The 14,760-nt window shown below is 42.2% G+C and overlaps 1 protein-coding gene across 1 annotated transcript in view; it reads right to left on the bottom strand.

Moving 5' to 3' along the window:
* Window positions 1-2,464: 2,464 nt before the first annotated feature.
* gpr39 (G protein-coupled receptor 39) overlaps window positions 2,465-14,760 on the bottom strand; it is a 37,499-nt gene continuing 25,203 nt past the window's right edge. The window contains exon 2 of the mRNA XM_028592143.1: window positions 2,465-5,039. Coding sequence (XP_028447944.1) covers window positions 4,549-5,039 — 491 coding nt within the window. The 3' untranslated portion in view covers window positions 2,465-4,548. The remainder of the gene's footprint in view (window positions 5,040-14,760) is intronic.

The raw sequence follows: 14,760 nt of genomic DNA, 5'->3' as shown, positions 1-14,760 counted from the left end.
CATGTTGAAATACACAAACCTTTTTTTCAAACTACTTACCACGTACCCACTGCATCTCTAACGGCTGAAATTAGAGCAGTTTGCATTGTTGTGGAGCAGCAGTAGTGCAGTGGTACGATGATGGGCATCTAGACATCTACCCTAACTCCTCATGGACTCTGAAGTAATCCTTGAAAGATATGCTAGTTCCCTCCGATTGGGGAATATGTTGTATGGTAAGGCATCCGTATGCATACCTTAAAGCTACATTGGGTAAGAATTTCTCCCATCTAGTGGTGAAATTGTATATGACAACCAACTGAATATTACTTTCTAGCCCTTCCCATTCCGAACACATTTCAACTCCTACGGTGGCCAAACCCCAAATTAGCTCTTAGTTTCTCCATTGTTTACACGCAGCTGTTCTAGCCACTCCAATTGGTCCTGTTGCTTTGCCTGTCGCGTTGTCGTTTTAATTCTCTTTTTTGCTTCGCTGGCGAGTAATCTCCCCCTGGCATTCATCACGGTGCCACTGAGTTTAAAAGGGCGGAGGTATGTCCCTCTTTGGCTAATGTATTTTAAAAGATGCAGCCGCAACATGGCTGCCGTCATTCGACGACTTGCTAGTATGTATTCTGAATGGCAGATTTTACGCTTACAAGAATACTTTGATTAGTTGGTGGAAGTAAATACACATCGCACATTGTGTACAACATCGCACACATTACACATTGTGAAAGGACAAAGGTTTTTTTTGCTAAGAATCAACTCAAGAAATTACACAATGTAGGTTTAACAGAGATTATTTTAAAGCCAAATATATTATAATAAGACGTAATGTGATGTGCTATTTAAGAAGTTGGTAATGCCAATCAAAATGTAATATTCAGTTGCTTTGCAGTGGTTGGTTTGGAGGTGCCCTGAACATTTAAGGTGCCCTGTGGAGTTTTGTGTGTGTGTCCTTGAGGTCTAACAAACATTTGGAGATTTTTGAGATCTACATTGCTAACATCTATGTCTATACCAGCTAACTGTCATCTTCTGCCCAATCTTTGCTAATGCATTGCTAAGTTCCTGGCTTTAGTGCCACCAGCTGGCAGTGGGTGGAACAGCATGAAGCCGCAGGACATCACATACAGTAGCTTGCATGTCATGGATGTACGGTATTAAGATAACTGAAAACCTGAAAATAACTAAAAATAACAGATTGTTCTAAGATGGCCCCCAGGTTCATATTATAGTATGTTTATCTTATTACAAGCCTTGTTGAATACCTGATTCGGATTTGTCAATGCCGGAATTTTACGGTGTGCTATTTCTGTATAACAGACCGTTGCTAAGGCCGGTTACACACTGCACGCGTCTCGCGAGCGTGGCGTTTCTGAGCTGCGTGGATTTTTCTGTGTCCTACACACCAGAAGCGTGTCTGACGCGGCGCTGCTCCTGCTGCTAGATACAGGGAGGGCTGATCTCGGGGCATAGTGCCGACAGATTCAAACTCTGAAAAATGAGTAAGTGGGCTGTCTGTGTAGCTGTAAAGAGCCTATACAGCCTATCTGATGTTGGACCATCACTCATGTTGTTATCGTAGCCTATCCTACTACCCTTTATATATAGCCTACTGATTTGATTAAAGCAAGACCACATCGGCAGTATTGACTGCAAAATATGTTACAGAATATTTCGTTCTGTATGATATTTATATTATATAATATTTTCTCTGAACTTTTGAATTACATTTATATCTACATTGATGTCAAAACCTAGACTTTCAAACATCATGTCACGCCGGTAGTGTGTAAGCTCTAACCTGTTAACATGGGAGCCGAAATATAAACGGACACGCCACGCGGCTGACGAGTTCGCGCGACGCGTGCAGTGTGTAACCGGCCTAAGTATATCAGACCGATGCCACGGATGGAGTTCTGTTCATAGACTCCAGCGGACAATTTTTAAATGAATAAAATCGTTTTCAAATCAATATTTGTGCTCATGCCGCTGAACAGCACGTCAGAAAGGCAGAGAGAGGGTGGAGGAAATGGGGATCGCTAACAGCGCTAATGGCAACAGTGCAAACCGAGCCTTAGTTAGCTCCATGGTTAGCTCACTCACCAGGGAGACCTGGCTTCCACCGGAGAGCCGTGCTCATCAGTGGTAAAGTCTGTCCCGAGCGGGAAGCAGGCGTTATCAGCAGGTAACCTCTGTATGAGTAGCCGTGCATAATAAACTGTGTAATAAGCGTGATAATATAGAGTGAGCCGGTCATTGTTGCTAATTGAACCCTTTCAGGCTGATTCAAGACCCCTCCGCTTTGCATTGGAAATGTGTTTTGGAAGGCACCCATGATGTTGTCCTGCTGATAAGGGGGTCAGATCAGAAAATGCTTCCATGGGCATGGATGAACAACGTATTCATCTAATTTGGAAAAGTTGTTGTCACATTGTCACTCTTACAGTGTTTAATGAATGAACTCTCCAACAACATCATGCAGGATACAATTACTTCTTTATTTTTTGTCAGTTAACATATTAACCTCATGCACATGGAGACATTTACACCATTGGGACATGGGATTGGTTATTTAAGGCATAGAAAACCACAGTTCATTCCAGTGAAAGTTGCTCACTGGGTGCATACACTGGAAAAGTTATTAACTTACTCGGGCTGCTGCACTTTTTGGCCCATTGAGCATAATGACTTCTTGCTGGTTTCCTGAAATTATTTACTTATTTACTGCTCTTCCTGACTTTTGAAATTTGATGAACCTAAAGGCTCAAATTCTGATGATATAAAGAGTGATTCTGGAGTATTGTAATTATCATTTTACAGTCTTTGCTTTTGTAATGAATGTGTATAGGCAAGTATTATTGGGCCAGTGCACGTCATGTGACCTGCTATTCCAACTGTGGCCACTAAGCCAAAATCGCCTTACAGCTCACTGCTGTTCCTGGGAGCTAATTGGATGCACATTTGCAAGTTCACCCTCTGCAGTCAACAAGATATAAATGTGTTGTATTAATGAGTGTATACATGTCATGTGATGTTTGCCCACGAGATGCAAACATTGTAAGACCCGCACACCAAAACAGTGCTCCATAGCACCCCTAGTGGTCACAAACTCCACTGCCTTTAACTCAAGCTGTGGGTCTTCATTGCCTGATAATCAGACAGAATTATCAACTCGTTACGCTTCAGTATGACATTGCCTCCACTCTAAACAATTTTTTTTTATTTCTCGCGGACCAGGATTAAATTTTTTCCTAACCAATCAGTATTCCACAATGATGGTAAACCAATCCAACATACTGGTTTTGCCGTTGTTTTTAAGTGAAATTCTGCCAATTTTCAACCAGCTTTGTGTCATTGCAGTGTGGGCAGTGTGTGCAGATAAACGGTGTGTCCCTCCGTGTTGCCTGCGCGCCCTCAGCTCCCCACTTAAACGTCTTATATACTAGACGCAGCCCAGCTGGCGCGTACAAATGTGACGTCATGGGATCGCCGTGACCATTTATACCCGCGCTGGTGCTCGCGACGGTAGCTGCGGTTTTCTCCTGAACAGCGGTGGCACTAATGAGCAAAGGCTACCGATGCTGCTCTTTCTACGGACTAGAAGAAGAAGACAAAAGGTAAACAGTGTCAATGCTTCGATTTGATTGGATGACCTACTTTGTCGGATCGAGCCTTTCATTCGCCATAAAAGAACCCATCTTAACCCAGTAAGTTTACCCAGAGAGACTTGCAGTCACTCAGAGTCCTGGCATCCGGTTGTCGGTGAACTCGTTCAGGCCTCCTGTTTCCGCTTTGTTGCGCGCCGCTGAAAAAAAAAAAAAGAGCCGTGCGCGACCTCGGCTCGTGCGCCATAAATCGGGCGCACCGGCATGGATATTACGTCATTTTGACGTCACGATGGCCACCTTGGATGCGTCTAGTGTAAAAACCCCTTTACTCACTGGCGGGGGTCTGCTGGTTAACGCAACGCAGACTTTTCCACCTGCATGTACTAATACAGTATAACATAGAGCTGGTTGAGGATTGGCAAAGTTTTCCTTTAGTGGAACAACAACAAACTATGATGTTGGGAGATATTGAAAGACATGCTGTCTATGTAAACACAGCTTGACAACGCTTTAAACAGCGTTAGTGCCACCCCTTGTGCTGATTGGGTCGATCGTTAGTACCCCAGCGGCGCTCATTGGGTCGATCGTTTGTCAATCGACAAACCGCCACTTCATGTCACAATGCCAGACAAATCAGTCAACTGGGTGATGTGGGTGGATTCAAAAGGTCTGGACCCAGGCAAGGGTCTTCATGCTAACTGAATATTTGAGCTTTTTGTGTTTATCACTTTCTGACTTGATAACTATTTCATACTTAAGGAGTCCCATGAAGCTTGTTATTGTGCCAAATTGTCAGCTGATCGTGATCTGTTAGTGAAATTCCAGAATTAACACTTTGTACTGTGTTTACTGTGTATAAGGAGTATCTCTTTATTGGTTTCTGATGGCAAAGCACAAGCATCCCTCACTTGTTTTTACTGTTCACTTTTGTTGCATTAAATTGTACAGCACATTATACTTCACTCTCCGATGGTACATCTGTCTTTGTTTGGAGAATTAAATCAGACTCTTCAGTCAGGCTAAGACTATTTGAAGCCACTCCTGAGTCACTTTGACTCTGAATGGTTGTAAGGGTGGGATGAGTTTTCCCTTCTGCGAGGGTTGGGTGGCCGGCCCTGTTGCGACGAAACGACTTCAATAGCGGCTGGAGGGAGCGCGCGGAGGCAGGGTGGGCACTGCGCACGGTGCGCTTGTTGACGTGTTCGATGGTGAGGCGGCACCGCAGCACCTGGACAAAAACCTCCCTGAACTGCCTGGAGGAGAGGTTGTAGAGGAACGGGTTGAGCACGGAGCTGAGGTAGAAGAAGCAGTCGCCCACAGGATGGAGAGTGATGTAGCTCCGGAAGAAGGTAATAGTCCAGTCGGATTTGGGCACGGCAGCCACCATAAGACGACGAATCTGGTTGGGAAGCCAGCACACCATCAAGGACCCCACGATGAGACCTGAGAAAAGTCAGAAAGAACGTCAGAAACACAAACGATAAGGAGAGAAAAGGGAACTCTTACAGAAAAGAAAAAAAAAAATGAAATTAAAGGTTGCTTTCTTTCTGAGAAGATGTATACCCCTCTCACGTCTGTACACTAAATATGAGGAGATGCTTAGCTTAGCTTAGCATAAAGACTGGAAATGGGGAACAGCTAGCTTGACTTCGTCCAACGAGAACAAAATCCTACTCCAGCACCTCTAGAGCTCACTAGCTATGTTTCCATCCACACGTTTTTATCCGAATTAAGTGATATCGAACGAAAAATGCCTTATGGAAACAGTAAAATTCGATTGAATTTCATGAATATCGACTCAAAAGGAAATACGTTCGGTCTCATCGGATTTTCTCTTGATCGATATATACGGCTTATGCGATAAACGCTGATGGAAACGTTATTTGCCCAATAAATTAATGAATTGCGATTAAGTTTAAGGTCATTTTATGATTGCAACCCACCACAAAAGCGAAGAAGAAGTTCTAGTTAATTTCCGCCCAGTATTTCCACTCTGTTTGCACACATGACAGGCGTCAACAAAGACAGATGGAAGCGGACGAACGACGAGACAAGAGACTTTTTGAATTTAATTAACGAGCAAAATATAACGGCTATTTTAGATAGCAAAAATCTAAGAAATACCATAATTTATCAGGAACTCGTGAAGGAAATGACCAACAAAGGGTACGACAAGCCGTGGGACGTCCTGCAGAGTAAATGGAAGGAGCTCTAACAGCGATACAGGTCTCAAAAAAAGAGAGTTGTCTCGCAGCGGTGCCGGAGGGAAAATAAAAGAAAAGTTCCACCTCAAAACAGCTTGACATGTTATTTTAGGGTGGGTTATGTGCCAGACTTTTTCCTAGTTGGGTGTAGTGATTTCCTGGAGTCTTGTTATCAACGATAGGTTACCAGGCAACCGTCAGAGACTTTACTTTTGGACCGAGCCAGACCTTCTGTAAAAACAACTTGTTGTTTTTGTACAGAGTGGAATCAATCTTTGAGACTGTCCTTCCCATGAGAAACACAAACATAAGTTGAATTGTTCAAGCAGCAATTATGACACCTACTTACGTTTATAATGGTGGCACCCCCTAGTGGCTGTAGTAGTTATGACAGGAGCAAAGCAGAAAATAAGGTGACAAAGTAGAACAGTGCCAGACAAACACAGGATTATCACCCAGGACACCGAGATTGATTCACAAACAGCAATTTTTTTTAAATGGAACTATAATGGAGCTACGTCTCGTTCTGGGTCACATGCGTTACCAGAAGTGAAGTAGCGTCTGATTTTAACCCAAACCAAGATTCTTTTCTAAACTTAATTAGTGTTGGTGCCTAAACATAACCAAGTCGTTTTTGTGCCTAAAGCTTACCAAACTGCGACTGTTTCACAATGTTAATGACGTGTTTAAAACCGAGACCGCTATGTTCCGTGGTTTCACATATAAAGTGGTACTTCCTGCCACCGCTAGGTGGGCTGATTTATAAAAAGCTCCCGTGGGTTGTTTTCGATGCTAGGAACAAATGCCCTATATTGTCGTTTGGTTTGCAGGACTTGTTGCAATCTTCTCATCCAAGTCTCGGCCAGTAACCGAAAAGGAATATTTCCCTAACTGTCAAACTATTCCTGCAAGAAATGAATACAAGGGAGGATTACAGTTATGCAGTAGTTGTCTCTCAAAATATATACTCAGCAAGCAAGTAGAAGTTCATAACCCGTTCTCCTGGTAAGTGTTGTGAGTCAATATGAACAAAACCTGAGAGTAGGACATACTGATACAGTGAACAACCAACACAAATGACACTATACTGCTCCTGTCACATCGTCTGGTATCAGAAACTGTTGGTCGGGGGCTTCAATTCCCCAAGGTGTTTTCTCCATTTTATCTTTAATAGGGTGCTGTATGAAACTTCTGCACAATGACACCCGTTTGTTCTCAAAGTCTTGACATCAGACTGTTCTCTTCTGTCACCAGAAGATGTGCCTGTGACACAGACAGCATCACTCTTTCCCTTTAGAGGGAAGAAGACACGATTGAGATCAGGCTCATCATATTTGTCCATATTTTATTCCTCCCAATCTTTTCCCATTCATAGGAACTGCTGTATTGCAGTGGCTCCAAATAAATGACCAAAAGGTTAACAACGTTGCCTGCATCTGCAAGTTTAAGTAAGCTATGCATTGTTTGCCACTGATTCGAAAAAGTGAGACCCAGTGTGTTGGCTTCCAGGACACAGGATGGCGTCTCGGACTGCTAAAACCAGTCTGCTGACTTTTCTCATCTGTCGGAGTCATGTGCTTACTCTTTGGAAGGACTAACACATCTTCATTCTCTAATCTGCGGTTTATCCTTTTCTCCCTGCAGTGTTTTTAATGGGGAGTAGACTGTGACCAAACAGCCTTCAAACATTAACAAAATGATCTGGCGTGAGACATCTCTTCCTGCTGCGGTACGCAGATATCAACACAATTATTTATAAAAACGTCGTCCAAGACTGCTATGGGAATTATTTATCCCGGACCGTGCGATTTAAGTAAAGAGTCAAACAAATTTGAAGAGATCTCTTTTTTGTCTTATTCAAAGATGCAAGAGACATGCAGGGCCGTAGTTATTACGGAGGACGCCAAGGACATGGCCTCAATCATTTTGGGGAAATTAGGTGGATTTTAGTAACCTTAAGTGAAGGGATTTCTTTATACTTTTTAGAGTGCTTTTGATCTCAAAAGTGCAACAAATACTTGGGAGGAATGAACACTGGCTACAGGTCAGTATTCATAAGGGATGCACCGAATCCAGATTTTTGGGGTTTGGCCGAATACCGAATCCACTGGTCAAGATTATGCCGAATCCGAAACCAAATACCGAATCATACCCCCATCCTCAGTCCATTAACACAGTAAACGCATTAATGAAGAAAAGAACATTCAAAGCAGTGTATTTTTCCTTTTATTAAAAAAAACAAAATTAGGCCGTCAGCAGTTGGAGCAGCGGTGGCTTTGACACAAAGCTCATGGAGGGTATTAAGTCCTATTTAAAGCTCTTGGAGTCTGATTTACCTAATTTATGTCAAAATTCGTCAGTCATCTGAACACAGACATGGTAGATTACATACATTTTTAGATTCGTTGTGACTTAAACTGGATATCATTGTCCTTCATGTCCTTCAATAACACAGCGTCAGACTTTGAAAACCCCTGCTCTAGTGCCACCATGATGGTTTCACGTCAAATGTCTCGGCAACTATTGGAAGGATGGCCACGAGAGTTGGTACACATATTCATGTTCCCCTCAGGATGAATTGTAATTACTCTGGTGATCCTCTAACTTTTCATCTAGCACCATCAACATGTTAACATGGCCATTGTGAGCTTGTTAGTGTGCTGGCGTTAGCATATAGCTTAAAGCACAGTTCTGTCCGTACGGTCTCCCAGAGCTGCCTATCATGGCTGTAGACTGGTTTTCTCTGCACAGGTTCCATCTTTCTCCACCACAATGTATCTGTTCTGCAACACGACATTAAAACAGTCAATGAATTACCAGTTTTCACAGAGCAATGTAGCCAATTTTAACATGACAGCTCTCAACATATGAATTTATTAAAATTGATAACCATCTGATGAGGAAACACAGTATTTGACCCCTGGGTATTCTGGAGCCAGAGGCCAGCCCATCGAGCTGTCAGGAAGAATCTGCTGTTACCAGACAAGATTGTTGATCTGCACAAGGCGGAAAGCAACTTGAAATGGAAGAAGCACCACACCTCCGCCAACCTCCCTCGGTCTGGGCCTCCACACAAGATCTTGCCTCGTGGGGTGTCCCCGATCATGCGAACGGTGAAGAATCATCCCAAAACCACAAGGGGGAACTGATGAATCAACTGAAGGCAGCTGGGACCACAGTTACAAAAGAAAGCGGTTGGTAACACACTACACAAAGGTCCCCTGCTCAAGAAGAAACATGTACAGGCCCGCGCCATTCACCACCTGGACAACTCAGAAGAGGCCTGGAAGAAGGTGATGTGGTCAGATGAGACCAAAATAGAACTTTTTGGCCTCAACTCCCTCTGTTTGGAGGGCAAAGAACAAAGTACAATGTAAAGAACCATCGCCATTCACCACCTGGACAACTCAGAAGAGGCATGCTGTTGCTTAGCAGGGCCAGTGGTCAAGCATGGTGGTGGCAACATCAGTGGCTTTTATCAATGAAAACAAGAGGGAAAGAACAAAAGTGATGGAAAGACAGCACTCTCTAAATAATGTTCATGTTAAACAAAAGTCATCTGCTCTGCTCCATCATGCACAATGTATCTGTTCTGACAAAATAGACATAGACCTTTCTGTGACATTAAAACAGTCAATGAATTACCAGTTTTCATTAATTATATTATTTTTTGCAAGATTGCCTCTATTTCCACTTTCTAATGATTTTATTTCTTTTATTTATGTCTTTTATGTATTCTTCTGTACAACACTTTGTTCTACTTTGGCGGTTTTAAAGTGCTATACAAATAAAGTTGAACTGATTGATTGATTGATTCCAACACATTATCGGTACATCTGGCATTCAGTAATTCAAAATGTCACCTACTGAAAGTTTTATTGATTGTTTTGAGGCTTAGTGTGAAATCGACCAAATATGGGACAAACGTATATTGTATGTAAACTTCTGGGCTACTATAGTTATAAGTTACCTATTCAATATAGCTTTTAGGGACGACGGTAGTCGGTACCGAGACCAGTAAAATTACATGATTTGCAATACCCAATTCGATACCACACTAAAAAAACTAAAACAAAAGTGTATTTCAGGATAAGGAATTTAGGGGCATTTCTACATCCATTCATGGCGAACTACGGGAGTGGAAACGAGGCTTGTGTATGTGTGTGATTTATAAAACAGAACCAGGCGTACGTGTGGCTTTATATATCTGACGAAAAGAATATGCATATTTCTGTCTTTGTCCCAACAAAAGACACTTGACACAAAAGGACAGAGGAGAAAACGGTGAAATCAGCTGGAGCAGTGCGGCGGGGCATCAAGGCCACTGTGGCTGCAGAGCACATCATTTTTTGAGGGGAATAAGGAGAAACTGAGGAGGCGGCCACCATAAAATCCCTGCCCTGGCCCATATGGTAGGCCTTATGTATGGAACTGAAGTTACGTAACAAAGGTACTTATTTTAACCCTAACCACAATTTTTTTCTTAAACCTAACCAAGTACTTTTATTGCCTAAACCTAACCAAACTGCACCCTCTTCACTACGTTAACTGTGACTGGTACGTTTAGGTATGAGGTACTGATCTGCTGCCAGTGAGGGCGATGGCTTCAGAAAAACACTCCTGTAGGTCATATTAAAGGGTAGGAACAAACGACCTACATGGTCATATGGGTTGGCATGGTTACAATTCAATTAAATGGGCATACATTTACCAAAACACACCATAAGACCTATATTTCTTTTTATGTGTATTTCTCCCCAAATAAGTTCCCTATTAAAAATTCCCAATCTTAAAAGGTCCAATATGTAATATATTTACTGTAATAAATCTAAAAATGACCCCAATGCAACAAGGAAACAAGCCAAGTTAAAATACAGTCTTTTCTGACAACAATGCTAATGCCAGTATTTTCTCCTTTTGAAATTTCCGTTCCGTGACGTAATGGGTTTGTGTTTTGATCTGTGTGTTGTTATCAACTGCCCAGTTTGACAGCCAGGCCGGGTTGCCAGATATACCTGTAAACACATAAACCCAGCGCGCTACAGCTGTAACGTTAGCACAGCCATGAAAGCAGCAAACAAACAAACGGGATCAAGGGAGATAAACTACTAACTTAAAAAAAAAAAATAGCATGTTTCTAACAGTTGCGTGACCAGAGACGTAACAAACCCCTGGTAAATATTGGAGATGTATTTGAAAGATGGAGACAGCTTAGAGCCCAAAAGGACAAAGAGTTGGCTAATTTCCTCCTGAACAGGTAGCTAAGCATTAGCTTCAGGCTAATTTATCACAGCTACTAGGGACGGGCATTTTATGTCATTTCAACATTCGTGTACTCACATTGAATTATATAGAGTACCCGAGTTGGTTACATTTGAAAACAATTGAGACAGCCAGTAAAGTGATCCCGACTGGTCCTGGCTAACGGCACCTAACTGCTAACGTTACCGGAGGACCAGGCAAGCGGGCCACGGCTGTTTACAACGTGTAGCCTGTTCAGCAGCTGTAGCCGACAACGGTGAGTTATTTTAAGCCAAGAGAGGGGGGCTGTAAATCAGGAAGAGAGGACCGTGAGTTTGCAGTGTGTTTAGTGATTGTTGCCGTAATTCTAAGGCAACGAAGTGTGTTCAGTCGGGTGGCGAGGACGGCAAGGTAGCTAACGTCAGTGTTATTTTTAGCGGTTCCCACCGTAAATCTAAGCCGAGGAAATGTGTCTGTCCGTCAGGTGGAGAGGACGGCGAGGTTGTGGCGTTTTAGTGGTTCCTGCCATAATACTAAGCGGAGGAAGTGTGTCTGTCAGTTGGGTGGAGAGGACGGCGAGGTTGTTGTGTTTTTAGCGGTTCCTACAGTAATTCTAAGATGAAAAAGTGTGTCTGTCAGTTGGGTACAGAGCTCTGCGTGAGCACGGGCTTTTATGACTGTCAATATAGCCAGCATCTAACGTTAGCTACTCCGCTGTGCTGTGTAGTAATGTCTGGCTATGTGAGACTAGCATCTAACGTTAGCTACTCCGCTGTGCTGTGTAGTAATGTCTGGCTATGTGAGACTAGCATCTAACGTGAGCTACTCCGCTGTGCTATGGAGTAATGTCTGGCTATGTGAGACTAGCATCTAACGTTAGCTACTCCGCTGTGCTGTGGAGTAATGTCTGGCTATGTGAGACTAGCATGTAACGTTAGCTACTCCGCTGTGCTGTGGAGTAATGTCTGGCTATGTGAGACTAACATCTAACGTTAGCTACTCCGCTGTGCTGTGGAGTAATGTCTGGCTATGTGAGACTAGCATCTAACTTTAGCTACTCCGCTGTGCTGTGGAGTAACGTCTGGCTATGTGAGACAGGCGTCCAGCAACATTGTTGTGGATGCTGCGGTCTCAGCCTGGCAACCAACGTGAATATCGAGTCTGGGGAGGAGGGGGCGGGGGAGACAACTCTCTCCAATATTTTGAATTAGTACTGGAGTAACTATTCTAAAAAACACTAGCTGTCAGTATTACATATTGGACCTTTAACTTCCCTTGGACATTTTCTGACCCGTTCCGACCCTATGTCTGACTACTTGATAGATCAACTAATTGTTCCACTTTAATTTTAAAATTGTGGTTATATGCACCACACTAGCTGGTCACTCCAGTCCTAGAACATTGCAGCTTTTAAAAAGTCAGTTATCTACACTGTATGGGCAATTGAAGATAAACTTGCCAACCTTTCCATCCTTATAAATGACACTAACTGTCTAAGATATTATCAATATGACACACTCCACTGATCCAGTTTCACTAAAACCTGCAGGGATGATGCATTTAGGCAGTAAGGTCTGTCGTTTAAAACTTACAAAGTTCAAACTTTAAACCGGCCACTAAAATGTCACTTAGAGAGATGATGCAGCGTGTTACTGATTAAAGCCAACAAGGCTGTCTTTATCTTTACTGCTCTAACACCCGATTAAGGCAACAGATCATGTATGAAATGGCAGTATCTTTCTTTGAAAATGATTTTTTTTCCCTGGTTTGGTTCTACCTGTCATGTCGGCTCATTGATCATAGTCTAGGCATTCATCTGGGAAATTGCCACTGAGTCAGCACAAATCCGCAACGTCCCCGCAAAGAAGAGTGTATGCAGCTAAAGTTGTGAAAGTGTGTGTGTGTGTGTGTGTGTGTATGTGTGTCACTCTACACTTTCGGTGTATGCAAAGCACTCATATGTTGTTGATAAATCTACTATGATTATCATAATTCTGCTCTTGTCATGCTGAATGTGCCTGCCCCAATCTGCACTCTAAGCTGACGGTATCATCAGTGATGTCCCCAAACTCTCTGAGGCACACACACACACAAAAATATAACTAGATTATTAGAAAGTAATTAATTGAATTGTCTGTCTTTTCTGTAACTGTGATTGAGCTCCTTAGTTCCATGGTGCAGTAAACACCGCTCTCCGTATCAGAGCCCTATTAAGTTACTGCTAATGCAAACCCAACATTTCCTACCGCTGCTACGTCTCGTTGAGAGCATTCAATTGTGAAGCTCTCATAATGACTCACAATAAACTCACACATCAAGAGCAATTGTTTATCAAAAATGCACACTTGGAATAAGCTCCCTACACACATGCACACAAGTTTCTCCTTGCACAACAAATGAAGTCACAAAGTCACCGTTTAATTGGACTAATTACTGTCAATCACACATCAAAGGCCACTCCCAGGTGAGAGCGGTGTTACTTATTTGGACCTATTTTTTTTCCAAAAACCCAAGAAAAAAAAAGATGATGACATTTAAGTAAAAAAACAACATGGATAGCAATTAACAGAAATGTATGACATATCTTAGAGCTGATAGCAAGATCAGCTATTTAGTATATTTAAAAACACACCAACACGACTTTGAATGGGTAAATCTCTCCCTCTGGAGACTCTGGGTCCAAGTGTAACGGAATGAATTTTCAACGACACAAGGTAAAAAGATCACTTTGAAAACTCTTTCACTTATTTCTTTTGGGAGCAGGCAGTCTGCTCCAGAAATACCACCTGCATTTTCAGCGGGGATTTTGAGTGAATGCAAAATGTTTTAATCATAACTCAGGGAGGAACTTTTCAAATAGAGGGCATCCCCACATCATTGATACCCTTCAGTTCCATGATTGGAAACGGCTCCATAGATTTAAATTGAATAATCAAGAGAAGTGATATCCTCCAGTATTTATAGACAGCCTGCCGCCTGACTGAAGAAAGACTGAATCTTGTCAGTAGCCAAGACTGTGCTGATTGCAGATTGATTTAAAGCATATATCAAATCTACATCATTACCTAAATGAAAAGTGTTAATGAAGGAAAAGATGAGTATGAGTTGAAATCATTAAGATTCGCATGATGAGGGGAAAAGTTAAGGGATTAATTTTTCACTTGTTTGCTGTATGATTATGCAACTGTTTTCACCCCCAGAAGCTGTTCATTGAGCCGACCACCACATAGACTTATTACCAAAACAAAAACGACATAGTCCATACCCTAAAGAGCCTGAAACTGAAAAGTGTGTGTGTGTGTGTGTGTGTGTGTGTGTGTGTGTGTGTGTGTGTGTGTGTGTGTGTATATATATATATATATATATATATATATATATATATATATATATATATATATTAAAAAAAAAGCTAGCTCGTCGGGAAGGGGGCTAAATAACGCTCTACATTTTGGAGAGAGAAAAACTGGCATGGCCCCTGTCAAAAGGGATCCATCATACCCCAGAATATCTGAATACAAATAGGCAGACGTGTATAAAGTACTAGAGACCCATACTTGAGTAAAAGTACAAGTGCTCTATCCAAAAAGTGACTTGAGTAGAAGTAGAAGTGCTCTTTAAGCACCACACTTAAGTGGAAGTACTAAAGTATTCAACATGTTTTGTACTTAAGTATTGCAAGTAGTTTATTTGAAAATCTACTACTCAAGTACTGAAAGTAA

This window comes from Perca flavescens, chromosome 11, assembly GCF_004354835.1.
Source record: "Perca flavescens isolate YP-PL-M2 chromosome 11, PFLA_1.0, whole genome shotgun sequence".
In the NCBI taxonomy this organism is placed as follows: Eukaryota; Metazoa; Chordata; class Actinopteri; order Perciformes; family Percidae; genus Perca; species Perca flavescens.
This window is presented reverse-complemented; position numbering and strand designations above follow the sequence as displayed.